At 40.3% G+C, this 23,416-nt stretch overlaps 3 protein-coding genes and 1 long non-coding RNA gene across 7 annotated transcripts; 3 read left to right on the top strand and 1 right to left on the bottom strand.

Annotated features, from left to right (window-relative positions):
- The first annotated feature begins 2,206 nt into the window (after window positions 1–2,206).
- On the top strand, window positions 2,207–3,956 carry LOC124211183 (uncharacterized). The gene is made up of 3 exons (XR_006881416.2): window positions 2,207–3,077; window positions 3,299–3,435; window positions 3,700–3,956. It is a non-coding gene; the product is annotated as an uncharacterized lncRNA (long non-coding RNA).
- A 7,105-nt stretch (window positions 3,957–11,061) lies between these two features.
- On the top strand, window positions 11,062–14,489 carry Eno (alpha-enolase). 2 transcript variants are annotated; one of them, XM_046613051.2, is made up of 7 exons: window positions 11,062–11,221; window positions 11,905–12,001; window positions 12,087–12,260; window positions 12,570–12,727; window positions 12,826–13,126; window positions 13,232–13,518; window positions 13,638–14,489. In XM_046613051.2, exons 2-7 carry the CDS (start codon window positions 11,939–11,941, stop codon window positions 13,957–13,959), a joined length of 1,305 nt encoding a protein of 434 aa, XP_046469007.1. In that variant the 5' UTR covers window positions 11,062–11,221; window positions 11,905–11,938; the 3' UTR covers window positions 13,960–14,489. The 2 variants fall into 2 exon arrangements, with proteins under 2 accessions (XP_046469007.1, XP_068989744.1); XM_069133643.1 differs by lacking the exon at window positions 11,062–11,221 and adding an exon at window positions 11,337–11,455.
- On the bottom strand, window positions 13,990–17,881 carry Taf5 (TATA-box binding protein associated factor 5). The gene is made up of 10 exons (XM_046613048.2): window positions 17,455–17,881; window positions 17,180–17,365; window positions 16,904–17,106; window positions 16,622–16,818; window positions 16,329–16,533; window positions 16,131–16,250; window positions 15,916–16,061; window positions 15,682–15,819; window positions 15,338–15,531; window positions 13,990–15,270 (listed from the first exon to the last, which is right to left on the bottom strand). Exons 1-10 carry the CDS (start codon window positions 17,515–17,517, stop codon window positions 14,764–14,766), a joined length of 1,959 nt encoding a protein of 652 aa, XP_046469004.1. The 5' UTR covers window positions 17,518–17,881; the 3' UTR covers window positions 13,990–14,763.
- Window positions 17,882–18,722: 841 nt separating this feature from the next.
- LOC124212326 (peptidoglycan-recognition protein SC2-like) lies at window positions 18,723–22,805 on the top strand. 3 transcript variants are annotated; one of them, XM_069133644.1, is made up of 3 exons: window positions 18,723–18,909; window positions 20,748–21,092; window positions 21,178–22,805. In XM_069133644.1, exons 1-3 carry the CDS (start codon window positions 18,798–18,800, stop codon window positions 21,558–21,560), a joined length of 840 nt encoding a protein of 279 aa, XP_068989745.1. In that variant the 5' UTR covers window positions 18,723–18,797; the 3' UTR covers window positions 21,561–22,805. The 3 variants fall into 3 exon arrangements, with proteins under 3 accessions (XP_068989745.1, XP_046468173.2, XP_068989746.1); XM_046612217.2 differs by having other exon boundaries at window positions 18,723–18,915; XM_069133645.1 differs by lacking the exon at window positions 18,723–18,909 and adding an exon at window positions 19,548–19,626.
- Window positions 22,806–23,416: the final 611 nt, after the last annotated feature.

The following is a 23,416-nucleotide window of genomic DNA, read 5'->3' as shown; positions in this document are numbered from 1 at the left end:
TCTAAAGGTTTTTAGCCTCGCAAAGAAAGAAAATTTAACCACTTTGTATTGTTTCAGTTCATTTTTGACGAACTTTCAGAAAAACGGCATAATTTGGACGTATTTTTGCAGCTGTTGATCGTATAATGGTTTATTTTTATTTTTTATTCGATTTTTTGGGAGTACATTGAGTCGAAAACGGCTCCCGCACGTTATAAGTATGCGCGTAGATAAATAGTTCTGAGGTTTAGTCTGTCGCTACGATCATGTAAGACTCAACCACATTTCGTCTTTAAAATCAATATGCGCAGAATTAAACATAGTATATGGCAGAAATGACAATCAACGTCTTATAGATATATTACATTCTATTGGAGGATATGACACGTTTCGATGCTTATCGAATTGCCGTGATCCACAGCGTCAGGCGTAAATGCAAGTGTTTATTTGGATATTTCGACAAGCGGTAATATTGACTGAAGATATTATAGGTATAACCTTCAGTTAACGGCGATAAAGATGTAATCGACAAAGCGTCACTGCGTAACCGGGTTCTACAGAACGTTACTTTCCGTCCACTACGTAGATCAATGTCTATGATACCGTTGACTGAAGAATATAAAGACGGATACCACTAGGTAAATTTTTGTGACCAGTTTTCAGCGGGCAAGTGGGCCCAGGTGGGCCTAAAAGCGTAGAAGGGTTCTGCTCTATCGACTCTACCTAATGGCTCGCACCGACTTACGTAGCAACCAAAGTAGTGTCCGTATGCAAGCTTGAGATTGAGTCGGTACAGTGTGAGTACGTGAGACTACTTGTCGACTGTGACTTAGAAATGTCGATCAGCTCGATCATCCCCGTGAGGAGACGCATAACCGCGTCCATCGCCAACCGCCTCCAACGACCACCGCATCCACCGCCAACCACCGCACAACCTCCGAGCACCTCGAACCACCGTCAACCACCTCCTCCCACTTCCGACCACCGTCGTCCTCCTCCTCCTTCTCCCGCCGCCCTCGTCGTCCTCGTCGTCATCGTTCTCCTCGACCAACGCCGATCACTTCCAACCACCATCAAACACCTTCTACCATCTCCGTCCACCTCCTACCACTCCCTGTCACCTCCTATCACCTCCAACCACCTCCTACCAGCACCTACCATTGCCAAACACCTCCGACCGCCCCCTAACACCTCCTACCAGCTCCGAACACCTCCTACCACCCCTGCGACCTCCTACCATTTCCAAACACCTCCAACCATCTCCGACCACCTCCGACCAGCTTCGCTCTCTTCGTCCCCCTGCTCCGCCATGTATTCTATAACATTAATATTCATGAGTATTCCAACAGCTTTTCATTTGCTCTCTCGAGCTCAAATTTTCGTAGGCATAAAATCGGAACGCTGTTTTAGCTCGTCGCAAATGAAGTATCTACGTTGGGTAGAGAAGCAGAATTATTTTGCGAAAAGTGTTCGTATGGAAAAAAAATTCAGAGTAACTGTAATACATCCCGGACGCGCAAATTTTGATCCAGATGAAAAGGATGCTCCGTGCATGAGACAGTATTTAACACAGTGTCCTAATATAAAGACCTAAAAAGGTGATTGTCGGCGATTTTTTCTTTTTGAAGTTATACTTCTTTAGGCGCGTTATGAAAAACTGATGAGAGTGAAATTTCAAGATGCGCGCGCATCACTGTAACACAAAATTAACAGGATGAAGTTGCCCACTCAATCGAATTCATTAAGTCTCGAAAAAAAGCTAATGCTGGTACGCTTGTCGCCTCTGATCACTGTTTTCATATTTATTTATAATATTTATCCACATGGTTTTAGTTTTTACAGTCACAACACGTGTTTTATTTTCATACAAGTGCGAATTATATATGTGGCAATAAAATATATTCAGTAGTGATTTAAATTGAATATTTGGATTAATATTATTTAATATTTGTGAATATTAGTGAAAAAATTGTGCTAAAATACTTTTTCAAGTGCTCCAATATAATTGAGGTTAGTTATCCGTATATATTATTTATTGATATAAATTAAAATATCATTATTTAATATAATTAATACTAAATATTATTAAATTATCAATGTTGAATATTTATTATTTAATGATGCCAAAGAAGTATAACTTCTCACGTGCGTAAATAGGTACACGCACCCTTTTTTTTTTTTTGATAGAGAGAGAAAGAACGAAGCTTCTTAAGACTTCGAGTGTATTTTAACACACATTTGAAAGGTGCCAGCAAAAATTTTTATCATCCAACTGTCGCAGAACGGCAGCGTTATAAGCTGACCTGTCGACTGAAGAATATATCTTTAGTCAACGGCTGACGATCGAAGGGCCTAGCCGCTCGAGTCTGGAATCGGCAGGAAAGATAACGTGCGTATTTCTTGTCTGAAATGTAACAAACTAAAATCACTATACATCATATCCTGTCATCATACACCACACATCGTACATCATACATCGTATTAAAGGTCAAAAACAAAGTTTGGATGTTCGGATGTTCAGAAAGTGACGCCACCCAAAATTTTTTTTCTCTTGACGTCATCGATCTATATAGACGAAAATCAGCTAGCCGAATTCCTCAGTCGGGAAACAACCGCGCAGTAGAGAGGACGTATGAGAATCGCGCTCCGCAGATTTCGAGTTCCGGGTTCTCCACCTCCTGGATCCTGCGCTCCGGGTCCACTTGCTGGTGCAACTCGAGTTCCAGGACAAGCGCTCCGTGGTTCCTGCGCTCCAGGTCCACTGCCTGGTGAAACTCGATTTCCAGGACAAGCGCTCCGTGGTTCCTGCGCTCCAGGTACGCTACCACTTGAAATTCGACTTCCAGGACAAGCGCTGAGTATTTTCTGCGCTCAAGGTCCACTACCCGGTGAAACTCGACTTCCAAGACAAACGCTCCGTGGTTCTGGCCGTCCAGGTCCTTGACCTGGTGACTTTTGACCTTCAGGACTAATTTTCCGTAGTTCTGGCTGTCCAGGTCCTCCACCTGATGGATCTTGACATCCAGGAAAAGTGCTCCGTAGTTCTGGCTGTCCAGGTCCTTGACCTGGTGACTTTTGACCTTCAGGACTATATTTCCGTAATTCTGGTTAAACTTGTCACGTTCACAATAAAGTATTTCGATTCGTTTTTCGCGAAAGCCCAAATTCGGTAGCTATCAATACGCTAATATAATTTCTATAATTTTTTATGATTTTCTCATAATCTTCTTGATAAAATGTGTAAAGAAAAAAATTATATCAATCCTTACACAATATTTTTGATGTGTCCTAATGCTGAAAATATTTATTGGTATTTGAGGTATAACCCGTGGTGGATAGCGGTGGTCGTTGGAGGTGGTTAGCGGTGGTTGAAGAGGGTCGGAGGTGAACAAGGGGGAGGACGACGAGGAAGACGAGGAGAACGAGATGGACAAAGATGACGAAGATTTGTGCACGGTGAGTAGAACATTTTGATAATATTTAATGGCAATTGTGATTATATTTCATCTGAAATTTTTCAAACTTGTCATGTTTACAGTGAATTATTTCAATTCATTTTTCGCGCAAGCCCGAATTTAGTCACTATCAATGCGCTAATGAAATTCGAATAATTTTTCATAATTTTCTCATACACTTCTCGGTAAAATGTGACGATAAAAAAATTATATTGATCCTTACACAATATTTTTGATAAGTTCTCATACTTGAAATATTTATTAGTATTCGAGGTATAACCCGAGTTGGTTTGCAGTGGTCATTGGAGGTGGTTGGGGGTGGTTGCGGCCGATAGAGGTGGACGAGAAGGAGGAGGATCAGAATTAAAGTAGAATAAGGATCAGGAGTAGGAACAGGAGTAGAAGTAGGACTAGGTGTAGGATCAAGAGAGGAAGTGGGAGCGGGAGTGGGAGTACCCTACCCTACCCTACCTTACCGTACCCTAACCTACCCTACCCTACCCTACCCTACCCTACCCTACCCTACCCTACCCTACCCCACCCTACCCTTCCCGCCCCTACCCGCCTCCTATACTCCTACTTCTACTTCAATCTTACTGCTACTTCTACTACGATCTTACTCCAACTCCTGATTCTACTTCGATTCCTACTCCTACTCCTGATCCCACTCCTATTCCTACTCCTAATTCTGAATATTAATGTTATTGAATATATGTAGTATAATGATAATAATAGGTTTGATGCTATTAATTTTACTAAGGAAAGATTTGCAGTGTGACGGCAGGTTTGAATTTTATAGAAGTATTTCTTTATTATGACAAAGTGACAAGTACATCTTTACAGTAGTCCTGATGGTCTTAGACTGACTTTTTTAGCTATTAGGTACATGCAGGGCCTCTTGGCCTTTTCTCACCCCCACCCTCATACCCTTACTTATACTTTGTACTCCATACTTCATACCTGGCTCTCTCTCGCTCTCGAGACTCGATACGACTCGTATCCATCTCAATTATACAATACTTTAGTGACCGAGACTCACCAACTAGCCACGTTTCCTCATCTGGCAACAGCATGTTGGATAGCCTTTGTCACAACATAATCCTTAAATTTACGACACTTAGAAATAAACACAACCTTATCTTTACTTTAAAATATAAACTTAACATAGAGAATATTCTTTACTCCTACATATATAAACTGCATGTCGAATTGAATCCCATATCGAAACGAACAATTCTTTTATTGTAATATTATAGCCGATTCTAGTTTATAATATCGTATGTTTCCTAGAAAATTATAAAATTTGTAGTATGCATCACGTATTAATCATAAATAAATCATATATATCAATGTCGTACATGGACCGCATATACATTTATACTTGTTGGTCTCTGCATCATTATTACATCTGATCTATTTTTATTCATGATCTATGTATACATTATTCTCTCGGGTACCGATACTTTGATTGAATCACTGTTTTGCTACGAACTTTGAAAGATATTTATTCTCATTAATAATTTCTTGTATCGCCGACAAGTCGGTAAGTACACTCAGGCTAAGTACTGGCTTGGGCTTACCATTGCTAAGACTGTGTTACTCAGAACGTGAATGCAGCCAGCGTCATGTCGAATTCGGTAATTCTCTGATGTTCTGTAATAAGTTCTCGACTCTACCGTTGGAACATCTCACTGAGCAATTTTAGGATGTCACATCAAAGCCCATGAGGGTAGCTGTCTTTATATTCTTCATCCAATGGTAAGGCTAACCCCTTTGCAATTTTGGCGAAAATTTTCGCGATTTTGAAAAGTGCTAGAATAAATTCTTTCACGCACTATTCCGACGTAATTTTGCGGGAGAAACTGATTGGGCGCAGTCTCAATACGCTGCGATCAACGCATCAAAAGTAAGAGCAAAAAAACGAGAAGCTGAGTTTTCCACATTTTTCAGCAGGTGCTTTTACGCTCGCCATTTCTCTCCTGTTGGTCCTACGCTCTTTTCGCTGCGTTTTCTGAGTTCCTGAGGGTCCAATCAGTCAGCTAAGGGTCATTTGAATCGAATCTAAGACCAAAAATTTTCGGCTCCAAAAATGAAGAAAAAGTAAGGTTAACCCCTTTGCATTTTTTGCGAAAATTTTCGCGATTTTGGAAAGTGCTGGAATAAATTCTTTCATGCACTATTCCGACGTAATTTTGCAAGAGAAACTGATTGAGCGCAGTCCCAATACGCTGCGATCAACGCATCAAAAGTTACAGCCAAAAAACGAGAAGCTGAGTTTTCCACATTTTTCAGCAGGTGCTTTTTCGCTCGCCATTTCTCTCCTGTTGATCTCACCCTCTGTTCGCTGCGTTTTCTGAGTTCCTCAAGGTCCAGTTAGTCGGGTAGGGGTCATTTGAATCGAATCTGAGACCAAAAATTTTCGGCTCCAAAAATGAAGAAAAAGTAAGGCTAACCCCTTTGCATTTTTGGCGAAAATTTTCGCGATTTTGAAAAGTGCTGGAATAAATTCTTTCATGCACTATTCCGACGTAATTTTGCAAGAGAAACTGATTGAGCGCAGTCCCAATACGCTGCGATCAACGCATCAAAAGTTACAGCCAAAAAACGAGACGCTGAGTTTTCCACATTTTTCAGCAGGTGCTTTTTCGCTCGCCATTTCTCCCCTGTTGATCTCACCCTCTTTTCGCTGCGTTCTCTGAGTTCCTCAGGGTCCAATCAGTCAGGTGAAGGTCATTTGAATCGAATCCGAGACCAAAAATTTTCGCCTCAGAAAATGAAGAAAAAGTAAGGTTAACCCCTTTGCATTTTTGGCGAAAATTTTCGCGATTTTGAAAAGTGCTGGAATAAATTCTTTCATGCACTATTCTGACGTAATTTTGGGAGAGAAACTGATTGGGTGCAGTCCCAATACGCTGCGATCAACGCATCTAAAGTTACAGCCAAAAAACGAGAAGCTGAGTTTTCCACATTTTTCAGCAGGTGCCTTTTCGCTCGCCATTTCTCTCCTGTTGGTCCTACGCTCTTTTCGCTGCGTTTTCTGAGTTCCTAAGGGTCCAATCGGCCAGGTAAGGGTCATTTGAATCGAATCTGAGACCAAAAATTTTCGCCTCAGAAAATGAAGAAAAAGTCAGGCTAACCCCTGTGCATTTTTGGCGAAAATTTTCGCGATTTTGAAAAGTGCTGGAATAAATTCTTTCATGCACTATTCCGACGTAATTTTGCGGGAGAAACTGATTGGGCGCAGTCTCAATACGCTGCGATCAACGCATCAAAAGTTGGAGCAAAAAAACGAGAAGCTGAGTTTTCCACATTTTTCAGCAGGTGCTTTTACGCTCGCCATTTCTCTCCTGTTGGTCCTACGCTCTTTTCGCTGCGTTTCCTGAGTTCCTGAGGGTCCGATCAGTCAGGTAAGGGTCATTTTAATCGAATCCGAGACCAAAAATTTTCGCCTCAGAAAATGAAGAAAAAGTAAGGCTAACCCCTGTGCATTTTTGGCGAAAATTTCCGCGATTTTGAAAAGTGCTGGAATGAATTCTTTCATGCACTATTCCGACGTAATTTTGCGGGAGAAACTGATTGGGCGCAGTCCCAATACGCTGCGATCAACGCATCGAAAGTTACAGCCAAAAAACGAGAAGCTGAGTTTTCCACATTTTTCGGCAGGTGCTTTTTCGCTCGCCATTTCTCTCCTGTTGGTCTTACGCTCTTTTCGCTGCGTTTTCTGAGTTCCTGAGGGTCCAATCGGTCAGGTAAGGGTCATTAGAATCGAATCCGAGACCAAAAATTTTCGCCTCAGAGAATGAAGAAAAAGTAAGGCTAACCCCTGTGCATTTTTGGCCAAAATTTTCGCGATTTTGAAAAGTGCTGGAATGAATTCTTTCATGCACTATTCTGACGTAATTTTGCGAGAGAAACTGATTGGGTGAAGTCCCAATACGCTGCGATCAACGCATCAAAAGTTACAGCCAAAAAACGAGAAGCTGAGTTTTCCACATTTTTCGGCAGGTGCTTTTTCGCTCGCCATTTCTCTCCTGTTGATCTCACCCTCTGTTTGCTGCGTTTTCTGAGTTCCTCAAGGTCCAGTTAGTCGGGTAGGGGTCATTTGAATCGAATCTGAGACCAAAAATTTTCGGCTCCAAAAATGAAGAAAAAGTAAGGCTAACCCCTTTGCATTTTTGGCGAAAATTTTCGCGATTTTGAAAAGTGCTGGAATAAATTCTTTCATGCACTATTCCGACGTAATTTTGCAAGAGAAACCGATTGGGCGCAGTCCCAATACGCTGCGATCAACGCATCAAAAGTTACAGCCAAAAAACGAGACGCTGAGTTTTCCACATTTTTCAGCAGGTGCTTTTTCGCTCGCCATTTCTCTCCTGTTGGTCTTACGCTCTTTTCGCTGCGTTTTCTGAGTTCCTGAGGGTCCAATTAGTCAGGTAAGGGTCATTTGAATCGAATCTAAGACCAAAAATTTTCGGCTCCAAAAATGAAGAAAAAGTAAGGCTAACCCCTTTGCATTTTTTGCGAAAGTTTTCGCGATTCTGAAAAATGCTGGAATAAATTAATTGTAGCACTATTCCGACGTAATTTTGCGAGAGAAACCGATTGGGCGCAGTCCCAATACGCTGCGATCAACGCATCAAAAGTTACAGCCAAAAAACGAGACGCTGAGTTTTCCACATTTTTCAGCAGGTGCTTTTTCGCTCGCCATTTCTCCCCTGTTGATCTCACCCTCTTTTCGCTGCGTTCTCTGAGTTCCTCAGGGTCCAATCAGTCAGATGAGGGTCATTTAAATCGAATCCGAGACCAAAAATTTTCGCCTCAGAAAATGAAGAAAAAGTAAGGTTAACCCCTTTGCATTTTTGGCGAAAATTTTCGCGATTTTGAAAAGTGCTGGAATAAATTCTTTCATGCACTATTCCGACGTAATTTTGCGGGAGAAACTGATTGGGCGCAGTCCTAATACGCTGCGATCAACGCATCGAAAGTTACAGCCAAAAAACGAGAAGCTGAGTTTTCCACATTTTTCAGCAGGTGCTTTTTCGCTCGCCATTTCTCTCCTGTTGGTCCTACGCTCTTTTCGCTGCGTTTTCTGAGTTCCTGAGGGTCCAATCGGTCAGGTAAGGGTCATTTGAATCGAATCTAAGACCAAAAATTTTCGGCTCCAAAAATGAAGAAAAAGTAAGGCTAACCCCTTTGCATTTTTTGCGAAAGTTTTCGCGATTCTGAAAAATGCTGGAATAAATTAATTGTAGCACTATTCTGACGTAATTTTGCGAGAGAAACCGATTGGGCGCAGTCCCGATACGCTGCGATCAACGCATCAAAAGTTACAGCCAAAAAACGAGACGCTGAGTTTTCCACATTTTTCAGCAGGTGCTTTTTCGCTCGCCATTTCTCTCCTGTTGATCTCACCCTCTTTTCGCTGCGTTTTCTGAGTTCCTCAGGGTCCAATCAGTCAGGTGAGGGTCATTTAAATCGAATCCGAGACCAAAAATTTTCGCCTCAGAAAATGAAGAAAAAGTAAGGTTAACCCCTTTGCATTTTTGGCGAAAATTTTCGCGATTTTGAAAAGTGCTGGAATAAATTCTTTCACGCACTATTCCGACGTAACTTTGCGAGAGAAATCAGGACACTGCCTTAAATAATGTCTCATATACGGAGCATCCATTTTATCGCGATCAAAAGTAGCGCATCCGTAATGTATCACAGTTACTCTGAATTTGTTTCTATACAAACAATTTCCGAAAAACAATTCTGCTGCTCCACCCAACGTAGATACTTCACTCGTGACTAGCTAAAACAGCGTTTCGATTCTATGCCTACGAAAATTGAAGATCGAGAGAGCAAATGAAAAGTTGTTGGAATAATTATGAATATTAATGTTATGGAATACATCGAGCGCGTGTCGAATAGAATCCCATTTCGAAATGAATAATTCTTGCTTGTAGCGTATTGGGACTGCGGCCAATCGATTCCTCTTGCAAAATCACGTCGGAAAGCATTAAAGAACTGTTTCCAGCATTTCTCAAAGTGGTCGAAATTCCCACCAAAAATCCAAAGGGGCTTACTTTTTTTTTAGGCAACAAATGTTAAAGATACGAAATAAAGAAACGAGGAAAATTGGTTTTTTATTTACTTTAATACAGGTTGTATAAAATAGACTGTACGATATCGTACATCATATATCGTGTTCTGCAGAGGCGTGTCGCACCTGTACGCAGGCCGAAACTCAAACTATCTGTTAAAATTATGATAATAACTATTCGACATAGTATGTTTTGTACTCTGCTTTAGTCAATGTATACTGCACATCAATTTCCACACACAATATTTATATTGCTTACGTAATGTTTAAACGTACTTTTGCATTACTTCTGATCCGTCACTTTTATACTATTTGGTAACTTATTAAATTACTACACACTGACGCTGAAACACTTGTAGTAGACTTAAAGCATATTGAATACATAGCTGAAACTTGGTAGCTTTAATTTTGTGATTTTTCTGCTCCAGCTTTCAAAAATTCTGTGCAAATTTCATTTTTTTGGTCGTAATCCTTCATCTGATGTTGAAAAAAGTCGGCTTTACGTTACTTTGCGACTGTGTAACCCAGAAATTCTTCTCGTCCGGAACAATTTTTACGACTCTGTTTAGACTAATTAGACCCTTAGATATGGAAAGACGACAGCCAGAATAGCGTTGGACCAACAGAATAAAAACACTCAGAAATGTCCTCATTTTTCTGTTGTCACTCATCATCCGTTTCTCGCAGCTTACTTGGACTACGTGCAATCGATTCCTCTTCCAAATTCAGGACGATATAGTGTATTGAAGAATAAATTCAACTACTTTCTAAAATCAGCCATATCTCGACTGAAAAAATCCAAAGGGGTTAGTCTTACTTTTTCGCGGTTTTCAGAATTCGGATCTTTTTCGTCTTGGAATCTTTTTTTAGGGCTCTATTTTTACTAATCGGAACCGTAGGAATGCAAAAATGCATCAAAAATAACGTAGGACCAACAGCATAGAAATTAAGAACGAAATCTTACGTTTTGCGGTCGTAACTCTTCATACGATGTTCGCAGCATATTCCATAGAGCTTGTCGATAAACTCTATGATTAGATGTTTGAGAACCCAAGATATAAGAAAACAATCTAATTTATTCTCGTTATTCAAGAATGTCAATGCAATAGAATGCATTCAAATGAATCAGGTATTGATAAATTTTTGATCATCGTTTACTGTTCAGAAGACCGGCACTTGACACACCACAATATTTTCGGTATGGAGTGTACGGTCATAAACATATATATGAAAAGGCATCTTAATCACGCACGACTGCACGATTGGGAAATAATGCGATTAAATTAAATTGTTTTCTTACCTGAAAAAAATGCTAACGTTTTATTCGATTTTCTTTTGGCTTCTCCATTTTCTCCGTTTGTTCACACTTCCACTTAACGATTATATTTGTCAATTCTTAGGATCAAAACGCAACTGAGAACCACTGACTAAACGACGTAGTTCAAACTCGCGGCATGTTGCCGTTGCGTTGGTGCCCATTTTCATGAGCGTCCGCCGGGTCAGTTTGACGCCCGTGAAAATCGAGCCTAAGTTAGCAAACTCGCAATCGATAAGTATAATACCTAGACTCGTTCTCCACGGTGTCTGAAACCACGGCGTAAGAATAGAGGTCACGGGTAGGTCACACTGGTAGCTCGATCACGGATCAGTCTGATTCAAGCACAGCTAGTTAGCCGTGCCTTCCGCTCCATTCCGTTCTCAGGTAAGTTGAAATTTTTTCGAGAAAAACCCTAGTTATGTGATTATTCTCAATCAAGGTGCCTTTTCATTTCTTTTATCTAATCGAAAATATACTGCGATGCTATAAATCGGGTCTACTGCCGGTAGATTTTATGTAATATCACGTTCTACTCTCCTTTTAAGTTACACGAATGTGGTTCGTGCAAGCCGGACTCCGCGCCTCCTCGATCAGCCGAAATTTCACCGTCAGCTGGAGGTCATCGCAGTTTTCAATTTTCACTCCTTTTCAAATCACTTACGACTCTAGTGTCAACTTGATCAGCTTTTCTTCTTTTTTCGTTCTATTTCGTGTTAGTATCATTTTTTCACTTCCGGGTGCACCTTGCAATTCAATGTCGCTGTGCGACCTTGCTAAGGTCAAATTAATTGACACTATTAAATGTCAAGCAGTAGTTATTCTGGGCGTTTACCAGTGCAGAGCTTGAAGTTCGATGAATCTAGCCTAATAAATTTAAGAATTGTAGGTCATTAAACGGAACTAATTAAGTATGGTGTAACACAATTTAGAACGGCCGTGATTAATTATTGCCATATTCTGTTGTGATGTAACTTGTCTCAAGTGAATTAAAAACTCAATATCAAACTGAACTGTTTCTCAGTCAAAATCTGCTAACCATTTAATAATCAATTTTCCCGCTTTATCAGTTCCAAATACAGCTCCTGCTCCAAGGCAAACAATATGCCTATCCAAAGCATCAAGGCCCGTCAGATCTACGACTCACGTGGAAACCCAACTGTTGAGGTATGAAATGCGCTATTATTTATCATTATTTTTATAACTGTGGACCAGGGAGTGGTGAAATAATAAACTCTTGTTCTTTCCACAGGTTGATTTGGTTACTGAAAATGGATTGTTTCGCGCTGCAGTGCCGTCTGGTGCCTCGACCGGAGTTCATGAAGCTTTAGAACTTCGTGACAACGACAAGTCCAAGTACCATGGAAAATCTGTCTTCAAGGCTGTTGATAACATTAACAAGATCATCGCTCCTCAACTTATCAAGGTAGATAATAGTTGCAAAATTTATGTAACAAATCATCTTTCTCAATGCTTATGATGCTTCATCCAAATTTAGTACTCTGCAATATACATTTCACTATTCCAGTTAAATTAAATAAATGACGTTGCTTGCCCTGAATGATCAATGTCATTCTATGAGGTATTACACAAAGATTTGAGTAATTTCAGTAATGAATAAAAACTTTTCAATTTTATCATTTCTGTTGCATACATTGCTCATCGTAACTTTATAGGCATGATGATAAGAAACGAAGAAATCATTGTCTTACCTCAAATATTTCTCTATCCTAAGGCTAACCTAGAAGTCACTCAGCAAGTGGATATTGACAACCTACTACTCAAGATTGACGGAACCCCAAATAAATCGACACTTGGAGCTAACGCAATCCTTGGTGTTTCCCTTGCTGTTTGCAAGGCTGGCGCTGTTAAGAAGGGAATTCCCCTTTACAAGTAAGATGGGAAGATATTTCCAGCACATCATTCAATCTAATTGTAAGTGGTCTCTGTGGAACCATAACACTTTTTATCATTGATCCTTGTGTTAACAGGTATATCGCAGAGTTGGCAGGAAATCCTGAGATTATTCTTCCAGTACCTGCCTTCAATGTTATCAACGGAGGGTCTCATGCTGGCAACAAACTCGCTATGCAAGAGTTCATGATTCTGCCTGTAGGTGCGGCAAACTTCACTGAGGCGATGAAAATGGGCAGTGAAGTTTATCATTACCTCAAGGCAGGCATCAAGAAGAAGTTTGGACTTGATGCTACCGCCGTTGGTGATGAGGGTGGATTTGCGCCCAACATTCTGGACAACAAGGAAGCTCTAAATCTTATCATCGATGCTATCAAGGTAATAAGAGTATTACTTAATATTACACGAGTGTAAGTTGTAATTATTAAATAATGCAAGTCCAATTTCACCTCACCTGAAATCAAACGCTCTAAATTCCTTCAGACTGCCGGATACGAAGGCAAGATCAAGATTGGCATGGATGTCGCCGCATCTGAATTCTTCAAAGATGGAAAGTATGATTTGGACTTCAAGAACCCAGCCTCAGATCCTAGCAAATTCCTAGAGCCACAGGCTCTGCAAAATCTGTACCTTGACTTCGTTAAAGAGTTCCCAATTGTCTCAATTGAGGATCCGTTTGACCAAGATGATTGGGCATCTTGGACCTCTATCACTGCTGCAACACCTATTCAGATCGTTGGAGACGATCTCACAGTGACTAATCCCATCCGGTGAGTTATCTCAAATATATCTTCGGCTTCTCAACATAAACTTTGTGTTTATTTCAATAAAATTCGTGACGAGTTTTTTTTTTTTTTTGCTTATTCACTAATCAAATTTTTTTTCTTAGCATCCAGAAGGCTGTCGACTCCAAAGCCTGCAACTGTTTGCTGCTGAAGGTCAACCAAATTGGTAGTGTTACCGAATCTATCAATGCTCACAAGCTAGCGAAGAGCAACGGATGGGGAACCATGGTGTCTCATCGATCGGGAGAAACTGAGGACACCTTCATTGCTGATCTAGTAGTTGGTCTTTCTACCGGCCAGATTAAAACCGGAGCCCCATGCCGCTCGGAGCGTCTTGCAAAGTACAACCAGATTCTTCGTATTGAAGAGGAGCTTGGAGCTGCTGCGAAATATGCTGGCGAGAAATTCCGCAACCCCACCGCCTAAATTTAGCTCGCTAAATTTTTGAAAGAAGTACTATCACAATTTTATCGTACCGTTATTGAGAATGGTCTGCCTTTTCATGTGGAAATATGAACAGAACCATAATGCGTGGTTATAATTTGAAATCAGTTACCTAATCTCGCAAGGCAAGCATTCCCCTGTAATGTTAGATTCGATGAAAAATTATATTCCTGCTCTTAATGTACTAGTCTGCTGTGTATTATCGGCGAAAAATTTTCTTTTTCCATGGATCAGCATACGCTCATTACTCAGTTTTAACAAAATTCTCATTTTATCCATCCCATTACTGTAGATTCTTATTTAATAAATATATTAATGTAATGTATTACAAAATATAATACCGTGTTATTCAGTGAGCTAAAGTATTTAGGGGCTAGAAGATGATTGGTCGATGAAGCTGATCTAACAATAATCGTTGTGAATTTACGTGAGTAATTATTTCGTGAAACTATAATGTAAAGTGATACTATACATTTTCGCAATTAACGAGTAAATAACGTTAATCATTTAAATTTGTTGTATTGTCTTCTTTCTCGCATCCTTTACACCTCTGATCCAAATTTTATACAAAAGTTTTGTGAAGTATAACACATCTAACAAAATTATCAAAATATTGCTATTTTATAGAATTGTAAGAGGTTACAGCTTAAAAAATGAATATTAAGCTCGATCTGGATTGTTCATTTAGTATGAAACAATTTTAAACCTCACACTTAGGTTCAATGAACTCTTACTCATTCTGAAATTCACACTGACAATCGCGAGCACTGGAAGAACCGGACTGGTCTAAGATACTTCGAACATACCGACTGCTAGTAGAAGATTTCTTCGCGAAAAGTGGAGGGTGAGAACGGGTGAATTTTTTGTCGGAAAAGTTCGTAGGAGGTAGGTCTCGACGCATGTTTTGACGTCAGGATTATGCGAGACGTTAACGTCCTCCAAGCTCATTTCTTCAGCAAGTTTGGTAAAGTCCCAAAGCTTCAGTGTCGAATCGAGGGATCCTGACACTAAGATATTACCGTCTCTACTGAAGAACAAGCAATGTACTGTGGCTGTATGGCTGGATAAGGCTGCGACCAAATGTCCGTGCGCTAAATCCCAAATCAGGACTCTGTTATCGGCACCCGCAGTCGCCAGGAAGCGACCTTCCGCGGAAAATGCTAGGGAATATATCGGACCTTTGTGGCCGGTCATCAACCGCACCTGACCTCCAGTAACACAGTCCCACAGTCTGACTGTCCGGTCGCTGGATCCCGTAGCAACGTAATTTGAATTTGGATGGAATTGTACGACCTAAGGATGGAAAGGACAACAAGGAGTTAAATTCGCATTGTACGAAAATTAATTAAATGCAACTTACATCGACATCTGAGTAATGCCCGGAAAAAATTCGGAGAGGCTGATGAGCGTCAGTTGCCCAGAGTCTTGCAGTCTTGTCGTGGGAACCTGTCGCGAAATAGTAACCATGTGGTGAGAATCTCACTGACCAAACAGGGAACAGGTGACCCTTGTAGCAAACAACACAGGTCCACGTATGAAGAGACCATAGCCTTACTGGAACCGAGAAGAGAAATGTCAGGTTGAGCAAATTGTTGAGCAAACTAAGAAAAGATGATACTTTTTCGTAGAATATTTAAGACAATTATCACCAATATTTATACATTGATAAAAACTGAACCTTGATGTTCACTGTGTCATGCTCACCTGTGGTGTCCTCTGATGAAGATAGTAGTAAATTTCTGTCTGGGCTAAACGACAAACTATAAATAGGTCCGCTGTGTCCATATAGGGTTCTCGACGATTCAGCTGTCCTGTCGTCCATCATTCTCACAAGTACATCGTCTTAAGAGAATTATTCAGATTAAAGATAACAGCAGAAACATTAACTTAGAAAAGCCAGAGGCAGATTTTTTTGAAAGGAGAAAGAGTCGCGAGTACCAGCTTCGCGGTCGATGTCTTGTAATTGATCCCCACTTTTCATCAGTCTTAATTTTTGTGGCACCAGGCTCCATACTTTTACTGCGGAATCACTGAAGCCAATGGCCAGCAAACTGGAATCTTCTGCGACTTCTGCAGCAGTAACGCTGCAATTATATGAGCGAAAGTGTCATTGAATCATCGATATGATTTAAAATATTTAATATAAGTCGTACCTGTGTACTGAATTCAATAAAGTATAGAAGCATATTGACGGAAGACTGTCTGGCCCCAATACCACTCTCTTTGAAGCCTCTCTCAATGCTTTAACCTTCTCCAGTTTATCAGCATCTTTCCTAAATACGATCAATCTTTTTAAGCAGCGATACAAAGTCAAATCGATTAGAATCAACAAAGTGCAAAAATAAACTAACAAATTTGGTAGGGGCATTCTTCCGACCGGAGGTGCATTAGGATCTGATTTAGTTTTCTTAGAAAAGAGTGGATCTTTTTTTGCTTTCTTTTTCTTTGGTTTATCTCCTCCCTCCCCACCGCCATCGTCTTCTTCTTCCTCAGCCGGCGGGACGCACTGAATATCTGGTTCCTTTAAAAGCCCATAATAGACTTTAGCCTTGTTATCTATGGAATTGAAAGGAATCCTTGAAGTTGAAGATCAGATATTTGAACAAATTTAAGACATAGACCATTGATTGCTTTCAAATTATACCTTGCCGCGTAGCTTCCCCCACAACAGCGCCTGACGTTGCTTCAATCTGTTGCTTGTTCCGAGCGACACCTTCGTACATATCAAAGTAAAGATGCTCTTGAATAATATTGAGCAAAATGCTATGTTTTTTCTCTTGAAGATGCCGCTTGAGTATGGAAAGCGTGTCTCGGGACATCCTTATAATAAACTGGTTAGACCTGTAAGAAAGTAATCGTCATTTTCTGTCACAAATTTACCTGTACAGCTTACTTTTCTTATCAACCCCATAGCTCTGATCCTCACTTGAAAGTATCCGTCAGCTCATTACCAGCAATCTGTTCCCGTTTTGTGACATTTGACAATCGCTTCAGATCCTCCTGGTAATATTCCTCCAAATTACCACTGAACTTCTCCAGCAGCTGTTTTGCTTCTCCTGAATGGTTGTTGTAAACAAGTTCCAGGTACATGTGAACCAATACCGGATACAATATTGTGCCAAGTTCATGCTACAGAAAGCGAAAGTAAATGTAAGATAAGGTCGGACAAAAATGCACAAAGAATTGATCGCTTATCGCAAACCTTGTAAATATCCAGAGCTCCTTCGACGAATTTCTTAAGTTCGGTATAGGCTTTCTCATACAGCGCTGGATCACCCTCGCTTTTGTAAGCTGATAGTACGCTGCTAACTTCAGAATCAGTTTGTTGACTATCCTCAGCTGAAACATCCGTCAAGTTTGCTTCCTTTCTAAATAACTCCTCGGTACCCTGGGGAGAAAGCCGAAGCGTATTTTAATCTGACGGTACAGTTTTGTTTACATGTCATATTTGCAATTTGAGGTTAAGTCAACGCTTACCTTTAAATTGTATTTCCGTAACAGCTGCAATACTGCAAGCATTGTGCTTTTCTCGTTGTCCATGGTTGCAGGTTTTTTTTCCCGTCTGCACCGCGTCTGTGATTTAAATTTTGATCCGAGGAATTGAAATCGTCAGACGCGAACGAGGATGCTAGCTATCCGGAGACACGATCAATTTCGCCGCCCCATTTGTCTAGCGCATGTGACACGCAACATGCTGACGATGCTGACCAGTCAGATATATGGTGACACCGAAACATGCCCCTTGAATAAAATACACCCTCAACTTAGCTGCGTGTCTGGTTGCCGCTTCCATCATAAGCAGGCGTAGGAAACTGCCCGACTTGTAAAAGGACGTTTCCACGCCAGTCCGACATACAGTATCTAGATTTTGAATGTATGGAGTGGTAGTAGTAGGTCATCGTCTGCCAGGGATAGCAGCATACCATTAACAATTTTTCATAGAGAATAGAAATAAATCCAATAAAATTACAATCAAACGGGAACAATTATAAGTAAATGATCAGAATTTATAAATGCACAAGTCTTACACGAATTACAACTTAGAATTATCTGTGCAAGAAAGCTCAGCAATATTATTCTGCCTTAGACTTTTTTACAGCTGATGAGAATGTCACGTTCTAACATATTTTGTACATATGTTGTACAAATTTCTGAATTCACATAGCAAATGATGTATTGAAATTCTTATGCCTAACACATATTTGAGAAACAATTAATCCACGTAATGATCTACAGAAGTCATCTGTACATCTTTCTATTAATTTTTCGATATCGGGCCATGCTGGAGCATTTATATTCCGAAACTTGTATTATAGAAAAATTTTCAATTTATCAAGACGCGAAGCAGTTATCATGGAGTTCTTTATACATAGCGAGAATGAAAATAAAAATTCTAGATAAAGCGATGAAAACATAGCATGTATATTATTTCTGAACTTCGGAAAGTATGTCAGAGGCAGATCTCGTCAGATGAAAATAATACACAACTCAATGCTCGAAATCCTCGGATCATTCCCTACGAATAGTTTCCGAGGTACAAGAATATTAAACTGCACAAAGAACATCGATTTTGATCGCAAGCCATCCTTATACCGTAATTGAGATTAATCGCTTATGGTAGAAGCACGTGAACTAAGCGGCGGTGGGGTGGGGCGGAGGGGGGGGGGAGGAGGGGGAAAGATCTGAAAGAACCTACGATCAGATTGGGAGGGAATACCCGGCGTCCTTTAGTTTTTAGTTTAAAAGCGGCTGCGTGAGCGCATTGACCACCAGTTTTATCTATAATTCGGTCCGCGCACTTCTCTCAGTTTTCCCTCGCCATGAGTCGGTTTGCTAATTACAAATCGATCATTGTGGTCTTGAGTACAATCGGCTCTCTGGCGATTGGAACTCCCATCAAACTTTCCGAAGAAGCAATTTCCACCACACCAAGTAAGGGTGAGATTATTTGGTTCCGACTTGTTTTTATTATCCATCTTTGCGCTGAACGAAAATATATTGAACGCGGAAAATGAAATAGATAATGGTACAATTCGTCCGGCTAGAGTTACACAAATAGGAAATTCAACGCGTTTGGGAATTCCCCTGAAAATTAGATGCATTCGTCGTGCGCATCTCATGGCCGTACACGGAAGAAAATTTATTCAGCGTTAACTATTTTCCTTGTCATCTGATGCCTGAAAATTTCAATCAGTAGTTTCTAGTATGTTCCTGCATGGTCTCAATAGTTGGATGGTACAGTATTCTATTTTTATGCACTGCTATTAAAATATATTTCTAAAGCAAAACAAAAACATTAATCGCGTAGTATAGCACGAAGTCCCGCTGCACTTAACAACCTGATTCAAACGTTCCTCTTTATCAGTAATTCATTCCGATTACTCCATTGATAAGAATTTTCAACAGATTTAGGATAATTGATTGAATCGCGTTGTTTTTATGATCTCACCTGATTCACGCGAAAGGTTATCGTTAGAGGATTAATACTGGCACAAAAAAAATCCTTTGATTATCAGGCCTTATCCATGTTTGAAAATTGCGGTTTGATATCAGTAGCGTACTTCACGGCATCTTTTAAGAACAGTGCCTTGGCACGACTTTTTTATCTTCGACAATCGAGCAGAAGTTTTTGTAATTAACGCAATGCAGGTATGAAGATCGTTTACTGTAAACAGTGTTACTTTCAAGTTGTAGTGCGAAGTTTTTCTTCGAGATTTTGTGAAGTTTCTCGTATCGTAATCAATCGCGTCAAGTCAATGAAATTCACGATTAATAGTTTCAGACTCGTTTAGCAGGCATCAGGTGTAAGTTTAGAACGAGTCGATGAGTATTGTTGACCGGTAAAAATCCCGGACAGCGTAATTGAGGCGAGATACAACGTAATGCCACAAACAACACGATAATCAAATCACGTGCACCGCAAAAGGAAGTGTAAATGCAACGTTCCTATTCCCACATCATTATTACATTCAGCCTGACGAAAGAAAGACTCTGAATTTGTTATCGTGTTATCGTGGTAAGACTTGAGTATCGGTTATCAGGTTCGAAATGTCGAAAGACAAACAATTGCGGTAATTATCGTACACTAGATTTATGAAATTCTGACAATGCAAGATTTTCGCATCCAACTCGTAACTCCCACGGTGCAGCTCTCATATACATATACCCAATATGTAACCTTAGAGTGAGCATAAAAAAGTACCACTCATTTCCTGGTCACCAGTACTCCACCACAACACCTTTCGCTAATAACTTGTTCACATATGTGCACCGCATATATTTGCATATTCACAAACAAAGTTCAGTACGCGGGAGATGGAACAAGAAATGTAAAAAATGAAAATTCAATGCTAAGAGTAGCTATATAGTTATAATAATAACGGACAGTGATGTCATTATCGTAGAACCACGTGGAGGTTGGTTAAAAACATTAAATTGCGGCAAACTATCGAGAATATGATAGCGCAACTAGCGTGATCCTCGCTTCCGCGATGTGTTATGTACACTGTAAGAGGTGATTGGACTTATCCATTCTATTTTTTTTTCTTCTCTTTCGTGATCATCGCTTCTCGGTGGTCATTTGCAGGCCAGATTGATCCACGTAAACGTAAATATGTACGATATGCTCGATTCGTAAATCGGTTGTACTTGAAATTTTGTCGAGTCATCGTTAATCCCATTACCATGTAGAACCAACCGTGTTATAAGTATGTAACTACATTATACAATTCCCTCGTATACGTAAGCAAGGATGTATAATGAAATTGCAGCAGCCGGGATGTCTAACTGTCCAAGAATAGTGAGCCGCAGCGAATGGCGAGCCCGTTCACCAACGGAGGAATACTTGCCAATGGTGGTATCACCCTCATCCTACGTAGTGGCGCACCATGGAGGAATACCCCATTACTGTTACGACGAAACAACTTGCGCCAACATCGTCCGGAGCTACCAAGACCTTCACATGGACGTAAACACATGGGCCGACATCGGGTACCACTTCGTGATCGGCGGGGATGGAAACGTCTACGAGGGCAGAGGGTGGGACCACGTTGGCGCCCATTGCCCAGGGTACAACGGTCAAGGAATCGGGATCTGCATAATCGGCGATTATACCTGTGAGTGTTTATCCACTTCCGGCGAATCGTGCGCTCGACTCGATCCCATTGATTTTCTGACCTCGCATTTTCCTCCCTTTTTCAGCACGCATGCCTAACAACGCATCCCTGGAAGCTTTCCAATCGCTCATCGACTGCGGTATTTCCCTGGGGAAGGTCAAGCCAGATTACAAGCTCATCGGGCACCGGCAGGGCCGGGACACTCAGTGTCCGGGGGAAACGTTTTACGCTCATATTAAGACGATGCCGCACTGGGAGCCGAATCCCGTGCCCTTGTGGGGCGTTTCGGGAAAGGGTGTCTTCAAGCCGGGTACGAAGACCGCGAACCTCACCGGGACGCAGAGATGGACGGGCCTTATTGCCTTGGGAGTGCCGTACAAGGAATCCGAGCCAAGCACGGGGGACAAAGTCGAGGAGAACGACGTCGATACGGAAAACACGACCGTTGAGAAGAATCCCACTGACTGATCGATCGATCGATTGATAGATTGAACGATCGATTCATTGATTCATTCATTACCTACCGCACGCTTGTTGGAACGGATTGTTTGGACAGTTTTTTACATTTTAAACTTAATGGTGATGTAGTACCTATAACAAGTTATAAACTTTGCTTTTAGCATTAAATATACCAAATAAGAGGAGTTTTGCACAATATGTATGAATATGGGCAAAACGCCTCGGCAAAATAGTACAAAGATTAAAAATGGTAGAAAAAAATATACGAAAGAATGAATAAACTAACACAGTTTTGTGAGACAAAAATGTAAAAATTATTTTTACTTTTAGAAAAAGAACAGAACAAAAAACAGCTTTTCTATGTATGTATGTATACGCGCAAGCCTTGTGACTGATATAGAATGTGTACACCTAATCAGAAATGAGAAATGAATAATTATGTGTATATGCTTGAAGTTAGAAACGATCAAGTCAGTTGAGTAACCGGGAGTCGTTATAGATAAGTGAACATTATTCCGTTTTTTGGCTGCACTCTGCCCATCTTTGCATTTTGTACTTTGCGTTGATTGTGAATCATGCAGCATATCGCTAATCATAATTACAATAATTATGGTGAAACCCCGAGATGATTACGCGTTCGTTGCATCTTATCTCGGTTAGATTATAATATACAACTCCAACCAGAATCATAGATTTCGAAAATTTATTCGCTGGATTTGCTGCGGCGCTCGCAATTACTTTCCCACTTGCAATTAGTTTCCATGGGCCGAATTCAGCTAGTGTCGCGGATTACGATGGAGAAAAAGATATTTCTCATTGTTTCCACGCGTGATTGATGGGCGCGGGAAAATACATATGAACCGATATGATCTGCCTGTATGTACTTTGATTCGTTTTATCCGGTTTTAAGCTCTTAAAATTTTTTCCCTTCGCCAAATTTCAAGGATTTGAAAACGCCTATATTGATGATCGCCACTTTTAGACATTCGGAATACACTTTGAACTATCGTTCTAACGATTTTTTCAACGCGTTGATGGCCTTCGCTTATTACAATTAGATCCAGACAATATAATTGGCCAGTTTGTATAATCACTAACAATTATTAGGTAACATCATGTAATGTGTTGAAATAATATAATGTAGACCGATATTTTTACCTGCGTATTAGATTCTATACATTTTCTATTTTTATGTAGAATATATTACACATGTATGTATATTACAATCATGCACAAATTTGTTTGGTGATTTTTGCTAATTAAATAAAATGTGCTTTGAAATAAATTTGTGAAATTCTGATAGTTATTGTATGTAACAGGTGAGGCCCGTTTTGTTTTTTTTTTTTTGTATAATTACTTGACAACAGATTTGTTAAAGAGACAAAATAACTTGTAACTAACTCGAATGACGCACCCCTGAAAACGCGCCTGAGGTCTAAAAGATTTTTAAAGAAATGCTCTACAACCCGAAAAGACGTCTATCAATTTTGCCAAACAGTTTGTCAAAAAGACTTCTTTGTAAAGACGTCTGAAATACCGCAATGACATAATACAGCTGACGATGAAAAAGTCCATCGATCCGATACCGGAATGTTTGTGCGGACAAAAAATCTCGTAAACACGAATAAAATCATCAGTGAGCAGAGTATGTTTTTTTTTACATATTATTTATCGTAATGCGCGAATGCAGAGTACGCATAAGTCCGAATTGAAAAAATTGAGCAAACGAAGAGATTTGTGCACTGTTTTGCTACCGCGTAATAAACGTAATATATGTACAGGGTAATTCCCTCGTGTTACCAGCCATAGTCGTTATCAAGTTCAACTGTCGAATCTCACTGGTTCTTCCATCCGTCAAATGTTGC

This window comes from Neodiprion pinetum, chromosome 2 (assembly GCF_021155775.2).
Source record: "Neodiprion pinetum isolate iyNeoPine1 chromosome 2, iyNeoPine1.2, whole genome shotgun sequence".
NCBI lineage: Eukaryota > Metazoa > Arthropoda > Insecta > Hymenoptera > Diprionidae > Neodiprion > Neodiprion pinetum.
This window is presented reverse-complemented; position numbering and strand designations above follow the sequence as displayed.